This window comes from Delphinapterus leucas, chromosome X (assembly GCF_059928025.1).
Source record: "Delphinapterus leucas isolate spDelLeu-1000000601 "Yukka" chromosome X, BTC_Dleu_Yukka2, whole genome shotgun sequence".
Lineage (NCBI taxonomy): Eukaryota > Metazoa > Chordata > Mammalia > Artiodactyla > Monodontidae > Delphinapterus > Delphinapterus leucas.
In genome coordinates, this window is record NC_143150.1 from 76,646,719 (window position 1) to 76,671,233 (window position 24,515).

General features: G+C 38.3%; 1 protein-coding gene across 3 annotated transcripts in view; it reads left to right on the plus strand.

Annotated features, from left to right (window-relative positions):
- The window catches only part of EDA2R (ectodysplasin A2 receptor), a 67,300-nt gene that overhangs the window by 9,817 nt on the left and 32,968 nt on the right, over positions 1 to 24,515 (plus strand). For all 3 annotated transcript variants that reach the window (XM_089904456.1, XM_089904453.1, XM_089904455.1), the window contains exon 2: positions 3,884 to 3,980. In XM_089904456.1, coding sequence (XP_089760582.1) covers positions 3,894 to 3,980 — 87 coding nt within the window. In that variant the 5' untranslated portion in view covers positions 3,884 to 3,893. The remainder of the gene's footprint in view (positions 1 to 3,883; positions 3,981 to 24,515) is intronic.

Sequence of the window (24,515 nt, forward strand, 5' to 3'; positions counted from 1 at the left end):
TGTGTGGATATATATTTTCAGTACTTTTGGGTATATACTAAATATTGGAATTGCTGGATCACGTGGTAACTTTATGTTTAATATTTGGAGGAACTGAAAAACCATTTTCCAAAGGGACTGCACCACTTTACATTCTCACCAGCAATATATGAGGGTTGCAATTTATCCACATCCTTGCCAACACTTAATCATCCCCTTTTTTATTATAGCCACCTTAGTGGGTATGACGTGGGATTTCATGGTGATTTTGATTTGCATTCCCCTAATTGCTAATGACGTTGAGCATCTTTTAATATCCTTATTGGCCATTTTTTATATCTTCTTGGGGCAATGTATATTCAAGTACTTTGCCCATATTTAATTAGGTTATTTGCATTTTTATTGTTGAGTTGTAAGATTTCTCTATTTTATATATATATATATATATATAATCACTTCTCTATAATTTATAGGTTTTTTTCTCCCATTATGTGGGTTGTCTTTTTATTTTCCTGATATTGTCCTTGAAGCACAAAAGTTTTAAATTTTGATTAAGTAAAATTTATCATTGTTTTCTGTCTTGTTGCTTTCCTTTTGGTGTTGTATCTAAGAAACCATAGCCTAATCAAAGGTCACAAATATTTATACCTATATTTTCTTATAAGAAAGAAATATTTAATTATAAACATTTTTATGTTTTCTTATAAAGCTCTTTTAAGAGTTTTATAGGTTTATGTCTTTCATTTAGAGGTTTGGTCCATTTTGAGTTAATTTTATATATGGTGTGAGGTAAGGGTCCAATTTGATTCTGTTTTATGTGGATACCCAGTTGTCACAATGCCTTTTTTTGAAAAGCCTGTTCCTTTCCCATTGAACTGTCTTGGAACTCTTTTTGAAAATCAATTGACCATAGTATAGCAACTTTATTGTAAATGGTTACAAATTAGAAACAGTTCAATGTCCATTAACCAAAGAAATGCATAAATAAATTGTGGCATATCCATATAATGGGGTACTACACAGCAATGGTAAGGAATGAATATTGCTACATACAGTGTAATGGATAAATCTCACAGACATTACATTGAGCAAAGAAAGCCAGAAACAAAAAAGTGCTCTTTTTTTGAAATATTTATTTATTTATTTATTTGGCTGTGCAGGGTCTTAGTTGTGGCACGTGGGATCTTCTTTTTTTTTTTTAACATCTTTATTGGGGTATAATCGTGGGATCTTCTTTTGCCACGTGTGGGATCTTTTAGTTGCAGCATGTGGGATCTAGTTCCATGACCAGGGATCAAAACTGGGCCCCCTGCATTGGGAGCATAGAGTCTTAGCCACTGGACCACCAGGGAAGTCCCAAGACTGCTCTTATATGAATCCAATTTATATGAAGTTCAAGGACAGGTTAAACTAATGATTGTGACAGAAGCCAGAATAGAAATTACCTGGGAGACGGGGATGGCATTGACTGGGAAGGGGCGTGAAAGGGTCTACTGAGGTAATGGAAAGGTTTTTGTATTTGTATCTTTATCTGGATAGCATTTGTATGAGTATATACATATGTCAAAATCTTATAGGTCTGTCTATATTGCTGACTTATACAGCAGTTTGGAAGATTCAGACATCTTCTGTGACATTTTAGAAGAGTGTTAGCTGCAGTTTTAGGATGCTTCAGAGTAGCTCTGATTTTCTCAAAACCTAATTATTCTCTCTCACCTTCTCTTAAAATAAAAAGGCAGTACATCTACCACAGGACACTGCTGACCACAGGGAAGAACTTTACATAAGGTCTGAGTTTGTCCCTGGGTAATAATTTAACCGTTCTTAGACAATTTTACCTATATGCCCTGACTTCTTCAAAACAGATGAGAGTTTATGTGGCTTTTTTCTCTTTTAAAAAGGCAATTTGTTAAACTTATAATGAAAGACAGTTTAATTTGTATGCTTTGGATAAACAGTTTGACAAAAGAGGGGGGAAAAGTCCTTTGTTCATCCCCTGGGACCTGATATGGGGATTTGGCAATATGCCCAACTTGCCTAGACACAGGTCTCAAAGCCAAAGTTACAGAGACATGTTAAAATTCATGCCACATGATGTTTATTACATGGGAGGGGCTCTGGATACCAAACAGAATAGGCTGTCTCAGACACCCAAAGGCCAGAAACAGCTGCTATGGAGATTTCAGATGCCTATATAAGGAGTTTATCTCAAGGGCAGGACTGCTCTTTGGCTCCTGACAATGTTTTTCTGTTTCTGTGAGCAAGAGAAGGATACAGGGGAGTTGTCCAGACCAATATGCTGGCCCTGTGCCCATGACACTTAATTCCCTTGTCATGAGGGCTGTGAGACCACTGATGGTTTTTGTTCTTAATGAGAAGATGGGGTAGGGAGGGAAGCGTGCGTACTGAGGGTGACACTATGGGCCAGTAATCGAAACAACATAGGAGGTAACATCTTCAGCTTGTGCAAAAATGGATTTTGTAGTCCACTTTCTTCTGAATGAATGCATGGGAAAGAATGGCCCAGTTGATGGTGGGAAAGGGTGCATTCAAGCAAAAATGCCAGACAGGATGACTTATCCCATCGCTATTGGGGACTTTTGAAGGGAGGAGTGGTGGTCTCTCAAGGTGCACATTCACACTCTCCTCTCTTCTGACTGGAAGTACATACTTAGGACTTTCAGTACTTTGAGAAGCCACCTGAAGTTCACCTTGGCATGAAGTTAAGGAGTGCACAAAAGAATCTCACCCCACCTTTCTCTTTGAGTAGTGCAAGCCCCATGTATCAGTTACTTACATTAAAATTCACCTTTGTATAAAATTCTCTGTCTACATACTTAACTCTGTCTTATTTTGTATAGCTTTTCAAATCCTTCAGAATGCTTTTATGGACCTTAGCTCATTTAATCATCCCAAGACCTATATAAGGTAGGTGAGGAATATACTTCCCCCTTTCTTCAAATTAAGTAACTAAGGCCAGAAAAAATAAAGTGAATCATCCAGGATCATAGGTTGAACGAAGAAGAGCCAAGTAAGTTGACCAACCATCCCAATTTACCTGAGACTGTCCCAGTTTTAACACTGAAAGTCTCATGTCCTGAGGAAGCTTCTTAGTCCTAAGCAAAACTGGATGATTGGTTACCCTATATCCAGGATAGAACCCATATCTCCCAACACTCTGACCAATGCTAGTGCCACTGCCCTATGCCATTTGTATTATGAGAACTGTTATGTGACTAGTGTTTCCTTTTATCTACACCTTAGTGTACCAGCACATTTCTTCATGCTGCGTCATTCTCCCCTCCTACCCAGACAAGGACAGAAGCAATGACAGCTAGTTCTCCTCAAACTTAAAGACAGTTTTGGCAAAAGTGAACCATGTTTCAGCTTTCTCATCAACAAAGGAAGGATGATAATCTCTATATTGTTTACCTCACATGGATGTTGTATGGATCAAATATAATGGGTATTAAAGTGCTTTCTAAACTGTTAATAGCTGGTAACATGTGAGAGATTGTGGTTATTCTCTACTCCCTAGGCAGAAGCCAGCTCCTTGTCTTATTCTCTTTCCAGTTCAGCAAGTGTTATAGCCACTAACTGTGTGAACTTTGGTGAATCCCTTGGTCTCTGTGCTTCATTTTCCTCATATGCAAAATTAGGCTAATAATAATTATTTATATGGTTGTTTTAAAGGTTGAATTATTACTTGTAAACCATTTAAGAGTTCTTGGCACATGGTCAGTGCTATATATGCATTAGCTGTTTTGGGTTGGCTTTCTCAACCCTTATAACCCAGGACCAGAGAATAGATTAAGAGGCCCATAAACCAATTGACATGGAAGCCACTACTTACTTTGAAATCCCTTTCCACTAGTTCCCTAATTGTTGTGTTGTGTACCCATAGCATTCCTACCATGGATTGCCAAGAAAATGAGTACTGGGACCAATGGGGACGGTGTGTCGCTTGCCAACTCTGTGGGCCTGGACAAGAGCTCTCCAAGGTAAGTCCCCCTGGTCAGGATACTTATTTCTGTCACATCTTAAGAACCAGACTGGCAACGAAGAGAGTCCAAAATTAGCAGAATCATCCCCATCTGTGTCTAATCAGTTTAGTAGATAAAACAAACCAAAGATTATGACAGGGGACTTCTCTGGTGGTCCAGTGGTTAAGACTTCACCTTCCAATGCAGGGGGTGCGGATTCCATCCCTGGTCAGGGAGCTAAGATCCCACATGCCTCAGGGCCAAAAAAAATAAAACATAAATCAGAAGCAATATTGTAACAAATTCAGTAGACTTTTTAAAAAAATGGTCCACATCAAAAAAAACAAAAAACAAAGATTGTGACAATAGCAGTCACAACTCCATTAAGAAGTCAACCTGGCAACATCAGGGGCAGGGGAGGATTCCATGAGATAGTGGGGTATTTCAAGAGTAAATGTGTAATGCAAAGGCCTAGGAAGGCTGTTTGGTATTAGGGACATATGTCAACTAAAGAAGGGCCCACTCATTTGTGGTTCAGGAGCCAGATATCAGGTCTTGGGAATTGGAAAGAGAGAAGAACTGAGTAGTCTGAAATGTGGCCTCTGTCTAGAGGGACTGGGCCACTGAGGAAACTGCAAGAGAGGCTTCATTGATGGGGAACTAGGGAGGGTCTAGAATCCCAATTAGTGGTAAGGGTCAGAACAAAACCACCCACAAAGCAGGGATTTTATACACAGCCCTGGCTTGCAGAGCTGGAGCTGCTTAATTGTTCCTGCTTCAGGTCCCTATTGGTCCCAAAACCTGGGGGTGGTATTAAATTTAGGCTGCAGCTGGGAACACAAAGCCTGGGAACAGACAGTCAGCAGATTTTTTTTTCACACTCACATATTTTATGCAGTTGTTCATTAATTCAGCAATTACTTATTGAACACCTACAAAGTGGCAAGCATGATTGTAGCCACTGTGGGTATGGTAAAACAGACAAAATTCTTTGCCTTCATGAACCTTACCTTTTAATTAGTGGAGCAAACAATGAACAAGATACATACATAGATATGGAAGTATGACAAGAATTATTTACAGTGACCTGATACAGAGTGACTGGGTGGCTGCTTAGATCAGGTAGCAAGGGAAGGCCTCTCTAAGGAGGTGTCTTCTGGGGAGAGAATACAGCTAGTGCACAGTTCCAAGGTGAGAATGACTAGGCATGTTCAAGAAAGAGGAAGAAGGTAAGTGCAGCTGATGATTGGTGAGTGAGAGGTAGACTAGTACATAATGAGGTCACAGAGGGAAGTATCGGCCAAACCATGGGAATCTTTAAGTTTATGATGAGAAATTTTAATTTTTTAAAAAGCACACCAGGAACCCTTTGGATGGTTTTAGTTAGGAGAGTGACATGATACTCTGACTGAAACAAAATGTATCAATTATTTAGCCAGCCTCCTTCCTACCTCCCTATTTCACAAATGAAGAGACTAAGGCCCAGGGATATTAACAGACAAGCACTGACTCTAATTTTAACTCTTTACACATAGCATTCTATACCACAGTGGGGTGCCCACATGGTTAATAAGGGATCCCAAGTCTTCAGAAGTTAGGTCATGCTAGACATTAGGATGGACCAGATGGAATAAGCTACTTAGCTTGACAAAATCTATTTTGAATATCACATTCATCTTCATGATCAAAAGGCTCGGCACTCCTATAAGAACAAGCTCTGAGAAATGTTCCTGTCATGTACATGGCCATTACCTTTAAAACCATCCATATTTACAAACCTGAATTTCTCCAAGGGAGAAAAATAGGTCTTTCTGTTAAACTGCTGTTACCAAATTCTCAAAAAGTGGCCCATGATGAAATGTGCATTTGTCTAAGCACCTCTTTGGTTGTCATTTATTTCAGCACCACTAGAAAGCTCAGAAAAAATGAATGAACTGCAGTATTGTGTTCCTGAAACTGCTTTATGTAAAAACAGCTTGTACTTGTATAGCAGTCTGTACTTTGTAAAGAGCTTTCATGTGCATTATCTCATTTGGCTCTCGAGTCTCACCAAGAAGGTATTATAAGCCCCATTTTAGATGTTGAAACTGAGACTCAGAGAGCGTATGTGACTTGCTCAAAGTCACAGTGGTTCAGTAAAAATTGAATACACATGGGTTTGAGTCCCAGCTTTGCAGTGGGCAAATTAATCTTTGATTAAATTAAGATGTACTAAGTTAAAAGTAACATAAAACTTACCAGTGACTTGAACCATAAACAAATTTATTTATGTAATGAAATTTGGAAGCAGGGATCCTTGTGGTTGGGTGGGCAGATCAACAATATTGTCAAGGACCCAGGCTCTTTTTATCCTACATCCTGGGCACCCTGCTATTTTTTCCTCATGCTTGTGGCCTCTTGGTTACCATAACTCAAAGCATTACATCTTCACATCAGAGTCAAAGTCAGGAAGAAGGGGCAGAGACAAAGTAGCGTGACATTGTTAGTGAAGAAGTATTTTCCTAGAAGCTCCACAACAGATTTCCCTTTGTATGTTATGGGCCAGAGTTGGGCATTATAAGTATCTCAAAACTGCTGGGAGTGCTAGGACATGAGTACCTGGCAAACAAAAATGGGATTTCCATAATGGACTAAGGCCAATCAAGAATCACTTCTTGGACTTCCCTGGTGGTGCAGTGGTTAAGAATCCGCCTGCCAATGCAGAGGACATGGGTTCGAGCCCTGGTCCAGGAAGATCCCACATGTCACAGAGCAACCAAGCCTGTGTGCCACAACTACTGAGCCTGCGCTCTAGAAGCCACAACTACTGAAGCCCGTGTGCCTAGAGCTCATGCTCTGCAACAACAGAAGCCACCGCAATGAGAAGCCCACACACCACAATGAAGAGGAGCCCCGCCTCGAGGCAAATAGAGAAAGCCCTCGCACAGCAACAAAGACCCAATGCAGCCAGAAAGGAAGGAAGGGAGGGAGGGAGGGAGGGAGGGAGGGAGGAAGGAAGGAAGGAAGGGAGAGTCAGTTCTTGAGGCTGGTCACTTTGCCACCCAGAATGAAATCAGTGTTCTGTTAGTAAGGAAGAAAATGGGCAATGACTTTTGGATAAGGAATTAACAGCATCTGACACAGGCTTGTTTTTATAATTTCTTTTATTTAGTTTTAAAGTTCACTCATATGAACCATAAACATCACTGTAAATAAAACTTTAGAGAAAATCAGCACTCTTTCCTCAGGACACATTTTTAGAAGTATAATTGTCAAGCTAAATAATGCATACAGTTTTAAGATTCCTGTAATATATTAGCAGATAACACTTGTGATATTTTTTACTAATTTCTACTATAATTACATTTATTTTCAACATTTCATGGAATTCTTATATCCCAGAAGCCTAACCACACATAAATAATGTGTGTTTCTATCATCTATTAATTTTGTCTTCCTTTGTAACATTAAATTACTAACATATGAGGACTTCACATTCTTTTTTTTTTTTACTTTTATCACCTTTTGGTGTTTATTTGCAGTTTTGTGAACCGTTTCTGTTTGCTTGTTTTTTCTGTTCTATTCATTGTTTATTGTTCATTCTTCACTCATGTAAGGCACCTGAGTAGAAAAACAGAAGAATATGGGGTATTTTAAAAATCATTTATATAATGTGTAATACTTTTAAAAATCAGAAATGGTCTTGAATTTTATTTCATTTTATCATTCATTATCTCTTGACTATTTTATGTATGTCCCTTTGATATATTAATTTGATGACATATATTAATAAATTCCAAAATTAAAGTATCTTGCATCCCAAGGATAATTTTATTCTGATTTTGGATTAAATGCCCTCTTATGTTTTATAAGTTAATATTTTATTTATAATAAATAAGTACTCAGCGCTATCAGCATCAAAAGTTATTTAAGAACTGTGCTAGCTTGGTAAAATTAATTAAGAAGATCAATGTTTTTCTGGTTATAAAACTGGTTAGTAGCAAAAGAGTTTTGGGGGAATTGATCATTTGAACAAATTTTCTTTGCTTCCTCATTAGGAAAGAAAAATTTCAATATAAATTTTTCATGATAATTTCTTCCTTTTTAATTCCTTAAGAAATGAAATATCTATTTATTCAAGGAACTCTTGTTGAGGACAATTCGATAGTGTTTATCCACTATGCCAATCTCTGCTCTTAATTGGTGTACTTAAACCATTTATATTTAAGGTAATTGTTGATATGTTAGACCATTTTATCATTTTTTTTTTGTTTCTTATTCTTCCGTTTGTCTTTTCTTGCCCCCCTGTGGGTTACTTGAACATTTTTTTTTAGGATTCCATCTTGATTTATTTGTAGGGTTTTGGTACAGTTTCCTTGAAATCATTCTGGGTACAGTAAGTCCCCTACAAAGTTCAAGTTGCGAACTTTCAAAGATGTGAAAATGCATTCCATCAACATCAGGTGTGAGTGAACTTGAAGCTTGCCTTCCGTCTCCTATTGCTGATGATCCTTCAGCTCTACCATCTCCCACCTCCTCTCCCTCCTCCAGTCAGTAACTCTTCTTGCCTGTTCACTCAATGCCAGCCCCTGTATGCCAGCTGTTGTACTGTACTACTATACTTTTCAAGGTACTATACTGTAAGATTCAAATGTTTTCTTTACTTATGTGTTTGTTTGTTATGTATTATTTGTGTGAAAAGTATTATAAACCTATTACAGCACAGTACTATGTAGTCGATTGTATTTGTTGGGTACCTAGGCTAACTTTGTTGGACTTACGAACAAATTGGACTTAATGAACACACTCTAAGAATGGAACTCCTTTGTATGTAGGGGACTTACTGTATTACAATATACACATGTGACTTAACACTCTCCACCGTTATCAACATTTTACCATTTTTTACCATTTTTAGTACAGTATGGAAACATTACTTCTACTTAGGTTCCTATACTTTCCTCACTTTCAAATATCATTGCTTTGACTATCAGGTAATTTTATGATTTTTTTTTTTTTTTTTTGCGGTATGCGGACCTCTCACTGTTGTGGCCTCTCCCGTTGTGGAGCACAGGCTCCAGATGCGCAGGCTCAGTGGCCATGGCTCATGGGCCTAGCCGCTCCGTGGCATGTGGGATCTTCCCGGACTGGGGCACAAACCCATGTCCCCTGCATCGGCAGGCAGACTCTCAACCACTGCGCCACCAGAGAAGCCCTTTTTCTTTTCTTTTTTTAAATGTTTATTTCTTTATTTCTTATTAGTCATCCATTTTATACACATCAGTGCATACATGTCAATCCCAATCTCTCAATTCATCACACCACAACCCCCACCCCCCGCTGCTTTCCCCTCTTTGTGTCCATACGTTTGTTCTCTACTTCTATGTCTCAATTTCTGCTCTGCAAACCGGTTCATCTGTACCATTTTCTAGGTTCTACATATATGCTCTAATATACTATATTTGTTTTTCTCTTTCTGACTTATTTCACTCTGTATGACAGTCTTTAGATGCATACACGTCTCTACAAATGACCCAATTTCATTCCTTTTTATGGCTGAGTAATATTCCATTGTATATATGTACCACATCCTCTTTATCCATTCCTCTGTTGATGAATGTTTAGGTTGCTTCCATGTCCTGACTATTGTAAATAGTGCTGCAGTGAACACTGTGGTACATTGCTCTTTTTGAATTATGGCTTTCTCAGGTTATATGCCCAGTAGTGGGATTGCTGGGTCATATGGTAGTTCTATTTTTAGTTTTTAAGGAACCTCCATACTGTTCTCTATAGTTACTGTACCAATTTACATTCCTAACAACAGTGTAGGAGTGTTCCCTTTTCTTTACATCCTCTTCAGTATTTATTGTTTATAGATTTTCTGATGATGTACATTCTGACCAGTGTGAGGTGATACTTCATTGCAGTTTTGATTCGCATTTCTCTAATAATTACTGATGTTGAGCAGCTTCTCATGTGTTTGTTGGCCATCTGTATGTTTCCTTGGGAAAAATGTCATTTTAGGCATTCTGCCCATTTTTGGATTGGGTTCTTTGTTTTTATGATATTGAGCTGCATGACCTGTTTGTATACTTTGGCAATTAATCCATTGTCAATTCTTTCATTTGCAAATATTTGGTTGGTCAAGAAGTTCATTCTTGTTTTTCTGTACCATCTTATGGAAATCCCCAAACTGACATTTTGGCCAACCCAATATTTTTTGTCCCATTCTGAGGGTTGTCTTTTCATTTTGTTTATGGCTACCTTTGGGGTGCAAAAACTTTTAAGTTTAATTAGGTCCCATTTGTTTTTGTCCTTATTTTCATTACCTTGTGTGGTACATCAAAAAAGATCCTGCTGTGATTTACAACAAGCAGTGTTCTGCCTATGTTTTCCTCTAAGAGTTTTACAGGGTCTGGCCTTACATTCAGGTCTTTAATCCATTTTGAGTTTATTTTTGTGTATGGTGTTAGGGAGTGTTCTAATTTTATTCTTTTACATGTAGCTATTCAGTTTTCTCAGCACCACTCTTTGAAGAGACTCTCTTCTCTCCATTGAATATTCTTGCTGCTTTGTCATCTATTAGGTGACCATAGGTGTGTGGGTTAAACTCTGGGCTGTCTATCCTGCTCCACTCATCTATAGTTTTGTTTTTGTGCCAGAACCATACTGTCTTGATGACCATAGCTTTATAGCACAGTCTGAAGTCAGGGAACCTGTTTCCTCCAACTTCGTTTTTCCTTCTCAAGATTGATTTGGCTCTTTGGTGTCTTTTGTGTTTCCATACAAATTGTAAAATTTTTGAGCTAATTCAGTAAAAAATGCCATTGGTTATTTGATAGGAATTGTGCTGAATGTGTAGATTGCTTTGTGTAGTATAGTTATATTCACAGTATTGATTCTTCCAATTCAGGAACGTGGTATATCTCTCCATCTGTTTGTGTTGTCTTGGATTACTTTCATCAGTATCTTATAGGTTTCTGAGTACAGGTCTTTTGCCTCCTTAGGTAGGTTTATTCCTAGTTACTTTATTATCTTTGTTGTGACTGTAAATGAGATTGTTTCCCTTATTCCTCTTTCTGATCTTTTGTTGTTAGTGTATAGGAAAGCAAGAGATTTCTGTGTATTAATTTTGTATCCTGCAACTTTACCAAATTCATTGATGAGCTCTAGTAGTTTTCCTGTAGAATATTTATGAGGTTCAATGCATAGTATCATGTCATCAGCAAACAGGGACAGTTTTAATTCTTCTTTTTCAATTTGGATTCCTTTTACTTCTTCTCTGATTGCCAAGGTTAGGATTTCTCAAACTATGTTGAATAATAGTGGCATAAGTGGACATCTCTGTCTTGTTCCTGATCCTGGAGGAAATGTTACAGTTTTTCACCACTGAAAAATGGTGTTTGCTGTGGGTTTTTTTGTATATGGCCTTTATTATGTTGAATGAGTTTCCCTCTTTGCCAACTTTCTGGAGAGTTTTTATATAAATGGGTGTTGAGGGGGACCTTCAAGATGGCGGAGGAGTAAGAAGTGGAGATCACCTTCCTCCCAACAAATACATCAAAAATACATCTACATGTGGAAAAACTCCTACAGAACACCTACTGGACGCTGGCAGAAGTCCTCAGACTTCCCAAAAGGCAAGAAACTCCCCAGGTGCCTGGGTAGGGCAAAAGAAAAAAGGAAAAACAGAGACAAAAGAATAGGGATGGGACCTGCACTTCTGGGAGGGAGTTGTAAAGGAGGAAAAGTTTCCACACACAAGGAGGCCCCTTCACTGGTGGAGACAAGGGGTGGAGGGGGGTGAGCCTTGAGGCACACAGGAGAACACAGCAACAGGGTTGCACAGGGCAAAGCAGAGAGATTCCCGCACAGAAGATTGGAACTGACCAGCACTCACCAGCCTGCAAGGCTTGTCTGCACACCCAGTGGGGCTGGTGGGGGCTGGGAGGTGAGGCACAGTGTTCGGAGTTCAGACCCCAGGGAGAGGACTGGGGTTGGCTGCATGAACACAGCCTGAAGGGGGCTAGTGCACCACAGCTAGCTGGGAGGGAGTTCAGGAAAAAGTCTGGAACTGCCTAAGAGGCAAGAGACCATTGCTTTTGGGTGTGCAAGGAGAGGGGATTCAGAGCACATCCTAAAAGAGCTCCGGAGACAGGCGTGAGTCGTGGCTATCAGCACAAACACCAGAGAAGGGCATGAAATGCTAAGGCTGCTATTGCAGCCACCAGTTAGCCTGTGTGCAAGCACAGGTCACTATCCACAACTCCATTCCCGGGAGCCTGTGCAGCCCGACATGCCAGGCTCCCATGATCCAGGGACAACTTCCCTGGGAGAACACATGGCGTGCCTCAGGCTGTTGCAACATCATACTGGCCTCTTCTGCCCCAGGCTCATACCGCATTCCATACCCCTCCCTCCACCCTGCCCAAGTGAGCCAGAGCCCCCTAATCAGCTGCTACTTTAACCCCTTCCTGTCTCGGGGGAGAACAAACACCCTCAGGTGACCTTCACACAGAGGTGGGGAGAAATCCAAAGCTGAAACCCAGGATATGAGCAAACAAAGAAGAGAAAGGGAAATTACTCCTAGAAGCTTCAGGAACACCAGAATAAATTTCCACAATCAACTTCATGTACCCAGTATCTCTGGAATACCTGAATAGACAATGAAGCAACCCAAAATTCAAGGGGTGGACTTTGGGAGCGAATGTAGACTGGGGGTTTGCATTCTGCATCTAATTTGTTTCTGGTTTTATGTTTATCTTAGTTTAATACTTAGAGCTTATTTTTACTTGTAGGTTTGTTTATTGATTTCTTTGCTCTCTACCTTTATATATATAAACATATATTATTTTTCTTTTTCTCTTTTGGTGAGTGTGAATGTGCATGCTTCTTTGTATGATTTTGTCTGTACAGCTTTACTTTTGCCATTTCTCCTAGGGTTCTCTCTTTCCTTTTGTTTGGTATTTTTTGTTCGTATAATCTTTAGCGCTTGTTGTCACTGGTGGATTTGCTTTTTGGTTGGGTTGCTCTGTTTTTTTTTTAATTAGTTTTTTAATTTTTGTTTTTAATAATTTTTAAATTTTAATAATTTTATTTCTTTTCTTTTCTTTCTTTCCTTCTTTCTTTTTTCTTCTCCATTTTCTTCTGAGCCATGTGGCTGACAGGGTCTTGGTGGTCCAAATGGTTGTCAGGGCTGAGCTTCAGAGGTTGGAGAGCTGAGTTCAGGATACTGGTCCACAAGTGACCTCTTGGCCCCATGTAATATCAAACGGTGAAAGCTTTCCCAGAGATCTCCATCTCAATGATAAAACCCAGTTCCAGTCAATGACCAGCAAACTACAGCGATGGAAACCCTACACCAAACAACTAGCAAGACAAGAACACAACACCACCCAATAGCAGAGAGGATGCCTAAAATCACAGTGCACAGACACCCCAAAACACACCACCAGACGTGGTCATGCCCACCAGAAAGAAAAGATCCAGCCTCATCCACCAGAACACAGGCACCTGTCCCCTCCACCAGGAAGGCTACACAACACACTGAACCAACATTAGCCACTGGGGACAGAAACCAAGACCAAAGGGTACTACAAACATGCAGCCTATGAAAAGGAGACCCCAAACACAGTAAGTTAAATAAAAGGAGAAGATAAATATGCAGCAGATGAAGGAGCAAGGTAAAAACCCACCTGAACAAATGAATAGGAAATAGGCAGGCTACCTGAAACAGAATTCAGAGTAATGATAGTAAAGATGATCCAAAATCTTGGAAATAGATGGAGAAAATACAAGAAACATTTAACAAGGACCTAGAAGAACAAAAGAGCAAACAAACAATAAAGAATGACACAATAAATGAAATTAAAAATTCTCCTGGGCTTCCCTGGTGGCGCAGTGGTTGGGAGTCTGCCTGCTGATGCAGGGGACGCAAGTTCGTGCCCCGGTCTGGGAGGATCCCACATGCCGTGGAGCGGCTGAGTCAACGGGCCATGGCCACTGGGCCTGCATGTCTGGAGCCTGTGCTCTGCAGTGAGAGAGGCCACAGCAGTCAGCGGCCCGCGTACCATGAAAAAAAAGAAATTCTCCAGAAGGAATCAATAGAAGAATAACTGAGGCAGAAGAACAGATAAGTGACCTGGAAGATAAAATAGTGGAAATAACTACTGCAGAGCAGAATAAAGGAAAAACAATGAAAATAATTGAGGAAAGTCTCAGAGACTGCTGGGACAAGATTAAACACAAAAACATTTGAATTATAGGGGTCCCAGAAGAAGAAGAGGAGAAAAACGGGACTGAGAAAATATTTGAAGAGATTATAGTTGAAACCTTCCCTAATATGGGAAAGGAAATAGTCAAGTCCAGGAAATGCAGAGAGTCCCATACAGGATAAATCCAAGGAGAAACATGCCAAGACACATATTAATCAAACTATCAAAAATTAAATATAAAGAAAAAATATTTAAAGCAGCAAGGAAAAAGCAAAAATTAACTTACAAGGGAATCCCAATAAGGTTAACAGCTGATCTTTCACCAGAAACTCTGCAAGCCGGAAGGGAGTGGCAGGACATATTTAAAGTGATGTAAGGGAAATGCCTACAACCAAGATTACTCTAACCAGCAAGGATCTCACTCAGATTTGAAGGAGAAATTAAAAGCTTTACAGACAAGTCAAAGCTAAGGGAATTCAACATCACCTATCCAGCCTTACATCAAATGCTAAAGGAAATTCTCTAGGCAGAAAACACAAGTAAAGGAAAAGATTTACAATAACAAACCTAAAATAATTTAAAAAATTGTAATAGCATATGTATATGTATAACTGATTCACTTTGTTATAAAGCAGAAATTAACACACCATTGTAAAGCTTCAATAAAGATGTTTAAAAAAAGAAAATGGTAATAGGAATATATATTGATAATTACCTTAAATGTAAATGGATTAAATGCTCCAACCAAAAGACCTAGACTGGCTGAATGGATACAAAAACAGATCTGTACCTATGCTATCTACAAGAGACCCACTTTTGTCCTAGGGACACATACAGACTGAAAGTGAGAGGATGGAAAAAGATATTCCATGAAAATGGAAATCAAAAGACAGGTGGAGGAGCAATTCTCATATCAGACAAAATAGACTTTAAAATAAAGACTATTACAAGAGACAAAGAAGGACACTACATAATAATCAAGGGATCAATCCAAGAAGAAGACATAACAATTGTAAATATTTATGCACCCAACACAGGAGCACTTCAATACTAAGGCAAATGCTAACAGCCATAAAAGGGGAAATCAAATGTAACACAATGATAGTAGGGGACTTTAAGTCCCCACTTTCACCAATAGACAGCTCATCCTAAATGAAAATAAATAAGGAAACACAAGCTTTAAATGATACATTAAACAATATGGACTTAATTGATGATTATAGGACATTCCATCCAAAAACAGGAGATTACACTTTCTTCTCAAGTGCTCATGGAACATTCTCCAGGATAGATCATATCATGGATCACAAATCAAGCCTTGGTAAATTTAAGAAAATCGAAATCGTATCAAGTATCTTTTCTGAGCCACAACTCTATGAGACTAGATACCAATAACAGGAAAAAAGGTGTAAAAGATACAAACACGTGGAGGCTAAACATTACACTACTTAATAACCAAGAGGTCACTGAAGAAATCAAAGAGGAAATCAAAAAAATAACTACAAACAAATGATAATGAAAACACGAAGACCCAAAACCTATGGGGTGCACCAAAAGCAGTTCTAAGAGGGAAGTTTACAGCATTAAAAACCTACCTCAAGAAACAAGAAACATCTCATATAAACAAGTTGACTTTACACCTAAAACAATTAGAGAAAGAAGAACAAAGAAACCCCCATGTTAGCAGAAGGAAAGATATCATAAATATCAGATCAGAAATAAATGATAAAGAAATGAAGGAAATGATAGCAAATATCAATAAAACTAAAAGCTGGTTCTTTGAGAAGATAAACAAAACTGTTAAACCCTTACCCAGACTCATCAAGATAAAAAGGGAGAAGACTCAAATCAATAGAATTATAAAAGAAAAAGGAGAAGTAACAACTGACACTGCAGAAATAAAAAGGATCATGAGAGATTACTACAAGCACCTCTATGCCAATAAAATGGGCAACTGGGAAGAAATGGACAAATGCTTAGAAAAGCACAACCTTCCAAGACTGAACCAGGAAGAAATAGAAAATATAAAAAGACCAATCACAAGCACTGAAATTGAAACTGTGATTAAAAATCTTCCAACAAACAAAAGCCCAGGATCAGATGGCTTCACAGGTGAATTCTATCAAACATTAAGAGAAGAGCTAACACCGATCCTTCTCAAACTCTTCCAAAATATAGAAGAGGGAGGAACACTCCAAAACTCATTCTGTGAGATCACCATCACCCTGATAACAAAACCAGACAATGACGCCACAAAAAAAGAAAACTACAGGCCAATATCACTGATGAACATAGATGCAAAAATCCTCAACAAAATACTAGCAAACAGAATCCAACAGCACATTAATGGATCATACACCATGATCAAGTGGGGTTTATCCCAGGAATGCTAGGATTCTTCAATATACACAAATCAGTCAATGTGATAAACCATATTAACAAATTGAAGGAGAAAAACCCTATTATCCTCTCAATAGATGCAGAAAAAGCTTTTGACAAAATTCAACACCTATGTATGATAAAGACCTTCCAGAAAGTAGGCAGAGAGGGAACTTACCTCAACAAAATAAAGGCCATATATGACAAAACCACAGCCACCATTCTTCTCAATGGTGAAAAACTGAAACCCTTTCCACTAATGCTCCCATTCTGAGGGTTGTCTTTTCGTCTTGTTTATGGTATCCTATGCTGCACAAAACTTTTAAGTTTCCTTATGTCCCGTTTATTTATTTTTGTTATTCCCATTTCTCTAGGAGGTGGGTCAAAAAGTATCTTGCTGTGATTTATGTCATAGCGTGTTCTGCCTATGTTTTCCTCTAAGAGTTTTATAGTGTGTGTCCTTACATTTAGGTCTTTAATACATTTTGAGTTTATTTTTGTGTACGGTGTTAGGGAATGTTCTAATTTCATACTTTTACATGTACCTGTCCTGTTTTCCCAGCACCACTTATTGAAGAGGCTGTCTTTTCTCCATTGTATATTCTTGCCTCCTTTATCAAAGATAAGGTGACCATATGTGTGTGGGTTTATCTCTGGGATTTCTTTCCTGTTCCATTTTTGTTTTTCTGCCAGTACTAAACTGTCTTCATTACTATAGCTTTGTACTATAGCCTGAAGCCCAGGTGCCTGATTTCTCCAGCTCCGTTTTGCTTTCTCAACTTTGCTTTGGCTATTCGGGATCTTTTTGTTTCCATACAAATTGTGAACTTTTTTGTTCTAGTTCTGTGAAAAATGGCATTGGTAGTTTGATAGGCATTGCATTGAATCTGTAGATTGCTTTAGGTAGTATAGTCATTTTCACAATGTTGATTCTTCCAATCAAAGAACATGGTATGTCTCTCCATCTGTTTGTATCATCTTATTTCTTTCATCAGTGTCTTATAGTTTTCTGCATACAGGTCTTTTGTCTCCTTGGGTAGGTTTATTCCTACGTGTTTTATTCTTTTTTGTTGCAATGGTAAATGGGAGCGTTTCCTTAATTTCTATTTCAGATTTTTCATCACATTAGTGTTTATGAATGCAAGAGATTTATGTGCATTAATTTTGTATCCTGCTACTCTACCAAATTCACTGATTACCTCTAGTAGTTTTCTGGTAGCGTCTTTCGGATTCTCTATGTATAATGTCATGTCATCTGCAAACAGTTTGTTTTTCTTCTTTTTGGAATTGGATTCCTTTTATTTCTTTTTCTTCTCTGATTTCTGTGACTAAAACTTCCAAAACTGTGTTGAATAATAGTGGTGAGAGTGGACAACCTTGTCTTGTTCCTGTTCTCAGTGGAAATGGTTTCAATTTTTCACCATTGACATCGATGTTGGCTTTGGGTTTGTCATATATGGCCTTTATTATGGTGAGCTAAGTTCCCTCTCTGCCTACTTCTTGGAGTGTTTTTATAAAAATTGAGTGTTGAATTTTGTGGAAGGATTCTTCTGCATCTACTGAAATGATCTTGTGGTTTTTCTCTTTCAATTTGTTAATATGGTTAATCACATTGATTGATTTGGTATATTGCAGAATCCTTGCATTCCTGGGATAAACCCCACCTGATCATGGTGTATGATCCTTTTAATGTGCTGTTGGACTCTGTTTGCTAGTATTTAGTTGAGGATTTTTGCTTCTATGTTCATCAGTGATATTGGCCTGTAGTTTCTTTTTGGGTCATCTTTGTCTGGTTTTGGTACTAGGGTGATGGTGGCCTCATAGAATGAGTTTGGGAGTGTTCCTCACTCTGCTATATTTTGGAAGAGTTTGAGAATTATAGGTGTGAGCTCTTCTCTAAGTGATAGAATTCACCTGTCAAGTCAACTGGTGCTGGGCTTTTTTTTGTTGGAATATTTTTAAGCAGTTTCAATTTCAGTGCTTGTGATTGGTCTTTTTATATTTTCTATTTCTTGCTGGTTCAGTCTCGGAAGTTTGTGCTTTTTAAAAAATTAGTCCATTTTTTCCAGGTCGTCTATTTTATTGGCATATAGTTGCTAGTAATAATCTCTCATGATCATTTGTATTTCTGCAATGACAGTTGTTACCTCTCCTTTTTCATTTCTACTTCTATTGATTTGAGTCTTCTCACTTTTATTCATAATGAGTCTGGCTAACGGTTTATCAGTTTTGTTTATCTTCTCAAAGAACCAGCTTTTAGTTTTATTGGTCTTTGCTATCCTTTCCTCCATTTCTTTTTCATTTATTTCTGATCTGATCTTTATGATTTATTTCCTTCTGCTAACTTTGGGTATTTTTTTGTTCTTCTTTCTCTAATTCCTTTATGTGTATGGTTAGGTTGTTTATTTGAGATGTTTCTTGTTTCTTGAGGTAGGATTGTATTGTATAACCTTCCCTCTTAGAACTACTTTTGCTGCATCTCATGGGTTTGGGATTGTTGTGTTTTCATTGTCATTTGTTGCTAGGTATTTTCTGATTTCCTCTTTGATTTTTTCAGTGAACATTTGGTTATTTAGTAATGTATCATTTAGCCTCCATGTGTTTGTATTTTTTACATATTTTTTCCTGTAATTGATATCTCAGCTCATAGCATTGTGGTTAGAAAAGATACTTGATATGATTTCAAATTTCCTAAAATTACCAAGGCTTCTTTTGTGACCCAGGTTATAATCTGTCCTGGAGAATGTTCCATGAGCCCTTGACAATAAAGTATAGTCTGCTGTTTTTGGTTGGAATGTCTTATAAATATCAACTAAGTCCATTTTTTTAATGTATCATTTAAGGCTTATGTTTCCTTGTTTATTCTCCTTTTGGATGATCTGTCCATTGGTGAAAGTGGGGTGTTAATGTCCCCTACTATTATTGTGTTACTGTCATTTTCCCCTTTTATGGCTGTTATCATTTGCCTTATGTATTGAGGTGCTCCTATATTTGGTGCATAAATATTTACAATCGTTATATCTTTTTCTTGGACTGATCCCTTGATCATTATATAGTTTCCTTCTTTACCTCTTGTAATAGTCTTTATTTTAAAGTCTATTTTGTCTGATATGAGGATTGCTACTCCAGCTGTCTTTTGATTTCCATTTTCATGGAATATCTTTTTCCATCCCCTCACTTTCAGTCTGTATGTGTCCCTAGGACTAATGTGGGTATCTTGTAGACAGCATATGTACAGGTCTTGTTTTTGTTTCCATTCAGCCAGTCTATGTATTTTGGTGGGAGCATTTAATCTATTTATATTTACAGTAGTTATTGATATATATGTTCCTATTACCATTTTCTTAATTGTTTTGTGTTTGTTATTGTAATTCTTTTTCTTGTCTTATGTTTCCTGTCTAGAGAAGTTCCTTTAGCATTTGTTGTAGAGCTCGTTTGGTGTTGCTGAATTGTCTTAGCTTTTGCTTGTCTCTACATTTTTAAATTTCTCCTTCAAATCTGAACGATATCCTTGCTGTGTTGAGAAATCTTGGCTGTATGTTGTTCTCTTTCATCTCTTTAAATATGTCCTACCACTCCTCTCTAGCTTTCATAGTTTTTGCTGAAAGTTTCACTGTTTACCTTATGGGAATTCCCTTGTATGTTAATTGTTGCTTTTCCCTTGCTGCTATTAATATTTTTTCTTTGTAGTTAATTTTTCATAGTTTGATTAATATGTGTCTTTGTGTGGTTCTCCTTGGATTTATCCTGTATGGACTCTCTCCACTTCCTGGACTTGACTGACTATTTCCTTACCTATATTCAGGAATTTTTCAAGTATAATCCCCTCAAATATTTTCTCAGTCCCTTTTTTTTTCTCTTCTTTTTCTGGGACTCCTATAATTCGAATATTGGCATATTTAATGTTGTCACAAAGGTCTCTGAGCTTGTCCTCAATTCTTTTCATTTTTTTTCTTTATTCTGCTCTGCAGTAATTATTTCCACTATTTTATCTTCCAAGTCACTTATTCGTTCTTTTACCTCAGTTATTCTGCTATTGATTCCTTCTAGAGAATTTTTAATTTCATTTATTTTGCTGTTCATCTTTGTTTGTTTGCTCTTTAGTTCTTCTCGGTCCTTGTTAAATGTTTCCGTATTTTCTCCATTCTATTTACAAGATTTTGGATCATCTTTCCTACCATTATTCTGAATTCTTTTTCAGGTAGACTGCGTATTTCCTATTTATTTGTTTAGTCTGGTGAGTTTTCACCTTGCTCCTTCATCTGCTGTGAATTTCTCTGTCTTCTCATTTTGCGTAACTTACTGCGTTTGGGGTCTCCGTTTTGCAGGCTGCAGGTTCATTACTTCCCATTGTTTTTGGTGTCTGTCCCCAGTGGCTAAGGTTGGTTCACTGGGTTGTGTAGGCTTTCTGGTGGAGGGGAGTGGTGCCTGTGTTTTGGTGGATGAGTCTGGATCTTTTCTTTCTGGTGGTCAGGAACACGTCCTGTGGTGTGTTTTGGGGTGTTTGTGAACTTTTTATGATTTTAAGCAGCCTCTCTTTTAATGGGTGGGTTTGTGTTCCTGTCTTGCTAGTTGTTTGGAATAGGGTGTCCTGCACTGTAGCTTGCTGGTCATTGAGTGGAGCTGGGTCTTAGCCTTGAGAAGGAGATCTCTGAGAGAGCTTTCACCATTTTATATTACGTGGGGCCAGGAGGTCTCTGGTGGACCAGTGTCCTGATCTCACCTCTTCCTCCTCAGAGGCTCAGGCCTGACCCCCTACCAGAGCACCAAGATCCTGTCAGCCACACGGGTCAGAAGAAAAGGGAGAGAAAAAGAAAGTAAGAAAGAAAGAACGAAAGAAAGAAAGAAAGAAAGAAAGAAAGAAAGAAAGAAAGAAAGAAAGAAAGAAAGAAAGAAAAGAAAAGTTATTAAAATAGAAAATAATTATTAAAAATAATAATAAAAAAGAAAGAGAAAGAAAGAAGAGAGCAACCACACCAAAGAAACAAACCCTCCAATGATAACAAGTGCTAGAAACTATACTAAAAAGAAAAATAAACAAATAAAAATAATGGACAGTCAGAACCCTAGTACAAATGGCAAAAGAAAAGATTTTGGGAAGTCTGAGGTCTTCTGCCAGTATTCATTCGGTGTTATATAGGTGTTGTTCCACATGTAGTTGTAATTTTTATGTATTTGTGGGGAGGAAGGTGATCTCCACGTCTTACTCCTCTGCCATCTTGAAGGATCCTTCTTCAAATCCAAACACAGCCTCTCTGCACATTCTGAGTTTGTATACTGCAGGGAGGCATTCCCTGTTCCTGGTATCTGTGCCCCTTTTCAGGTTTTCTCTTTTTTAATAAAGCATATAAATGCTGGGTGTTAAGAAAAAAATTTGGAATTCAACTTTGACAGTAGCCTGCTAACCCAATAAAACCTCATAATTGACACTTAGTTTTAGGTTTTGGGAACCTCAGGTTTCCATAAAGCCTACATAGATCCAAATGTAGTCCTTGTTCAGAGATCAGGTGCCCTAAACATCCAACCTGAGTTTGAGCAAAGTGCAATTGTTCTTTGGAGACTTTATGGTTCCTTTAAGGCCAAAAGTTTTAACAGATGGATGCTGCCTTCGTGTGAAGAGGTTTGAGCAGGAGAGCATAGAAGCAAATTATCTATATATTGTAACAACTTCAAACCTGTAGAAAACTTTGTATCATCCACATCAGCTTTCAGGATTTGTGAAAATTAAGAGGGACTTACTGGGAATTCCCTGGTTGTCCAGTGGTTAGGACTCCATGCTTTCACTGCTGAGGGCATGGGTTCAATCACTGGTCCAGGAAATAAGATTCCACAAGCCACATGGTGTGGTCAAATAAAGAAAAAAAAAAAGGAAACCCTGACACATTACTGTCCAGATGTATTGTCATCCTTCCCAGGTGAAGGCAGAAACATATTGGCTAGCCTTAACAACTGGAATACTGAAAAATGTACTGCATAGATCAATTATGGTGAAAAATTTGCCTTCTGTTAGAATGGATGTTAGTAATGTATGGGGGTAGGAACAGCAGTGTATTGAGCGATAATGTTGTTTATTGCTCAGAGATTCTGGACATACCTCCTTAGGTTTTCTCAAAGGTAAAATATGAGTATTACAGAAACTAGTACAAGGGATAATGAGGCCCTGAGCCTTGCAATCTTCTTTTATGGGCTTTATACCTTGAAGTGCTTCTTTACTTATAGGGTATTAATTAATTCTGGGGAGAGGTTTTGAGGGATCTATGTGAGTCTTGATGGGAGGTGCACTGTGTATTTTGGCAATATCAGTTGGATATTTTACCCATAAGAAGGGTTGGAATTGGCTCAATAACGACAAATTATCAGTGTCTCCAGAACCAGCTCAAGTACCACCAGAGACAGAGAAAATGAAAGATGTTGAAGGGTCATTTAATTTATCTGGTTGGGTATTTTCATTGCTACTGTCAAATTCTAGAATTATTTCCCCCTTCTGGTAGAAAGAAATTCCAGCATGATACTTTTTTAAGAAGTCTCACCTGATAAATGGATAGGGGTGGAGGGACTAAGGAGAAAACAGTGGTTATCTCTCAAGGGGCCTAATCAAGATGGAATGGGTTCAGAGACAGGAACCTTTTGTGGTTCACTAGAAATCTTCCTTATTTGAACTATTTTAGTATTCTGAGGCAGGAGCTGCTTTATAGCAGTGGGGTTGAACACTGACAGCGTGACTCCAGTGTCAATAAGGACAGTAAAAGATTCATTCCCAGTGTGGAGAGTTGTTTATCTGAGCCAATTAAGAGGAAGGATTGGGAGGAACCCCTGTAGATCCTTGGAGCCCCAATTTTTCAGAAATGGGAGGGCACTGGAAATTCTGGTTGGAGGGCTGAAGGCACCTAAAGTGCTTCAGTTTGTGATTATCTTTTTGCCAATGTCCTGGCTCTTTGCAGTAATAGCTGAAACTAAGAGGGTTTTTTGTTTGTTTGTTTTGTTTAGGGCCCTTCATTTGTCAGAGTTGAAAATTAAGAATTGTAGCAGTTTTTCATTTAGTGACACATCTAGGGTGCAAGCAAGCTGATTTTCCAGATTAACCTAATCTAAGGTGGACATAGTTTCCCATTCCACCCTGCTCCTTTTAACTAAAAGAGAAAGATCCTGTTTCAGCCCTTAGTAAACACACAGTTAAAGCCTACCCAATTATATTTAACACCTGAAAGAAGCCCAGAATTTCCTTTGAAAATAGCCTTAAATAAATTGTAATAGTCGTGAACAGGTTCACTAGATTTTTGTCTGCAACCCTGAATTTTGTTTTAGTCAATAGGCTTAGGAAAAGCTACTGTAATTGCTCACTGGAGTTCTCCAGCAAATGTTTTAGCCTCTTGCCAAAAGTTAGGGGCTTACTTTTCTAAATCCCTTTCAAGAGTTTACCATCTGGCAAGTTTATCCAGTGTTTGGCTTGACCCTCACCAACAAGCATGTGGACTAACTGATACAAATCTGAAAAACCAGGTTAGTAAGTTTGAATAACTATGTTAAATTCATCAGCAAACCTTGGGGGTTTGTTTGGATCAGAAGACTTAACTTTAAAGGGGCAGGTTCTAATAGGTTCAGGGGAGGAAGGAGCAGGGAGAGGTTTAAGAAAAACGGGAAGTTCAGTGAGAGAATTAGAAAGAGGAATCTAAGGATATAGAGGAAATGGAGGCAGTCCATAAGGGAAGGAGGAAGATGGCACCAGAGGTAGGATTTGAGCATAAGATGGCTGCTGCACGTCCAGGGATGGAAAATGGAGGAGGGGAAAGAGAGGTCTTAAAAGCCATTTTGTCGTTCTTCAATAGTTTGTTTGCCTCAGTTATTTTAAAAATTTTATTTTGCAGTGAGGCAGTTTTAGACTCCTATGATCACATTTGGAAGCTTCAAAATGCCAGTTAAAATAGGTGTGCTATTCATTTTTGACAATTTTAGAGCCATGGCTTTCAATTCCATTTTAAGA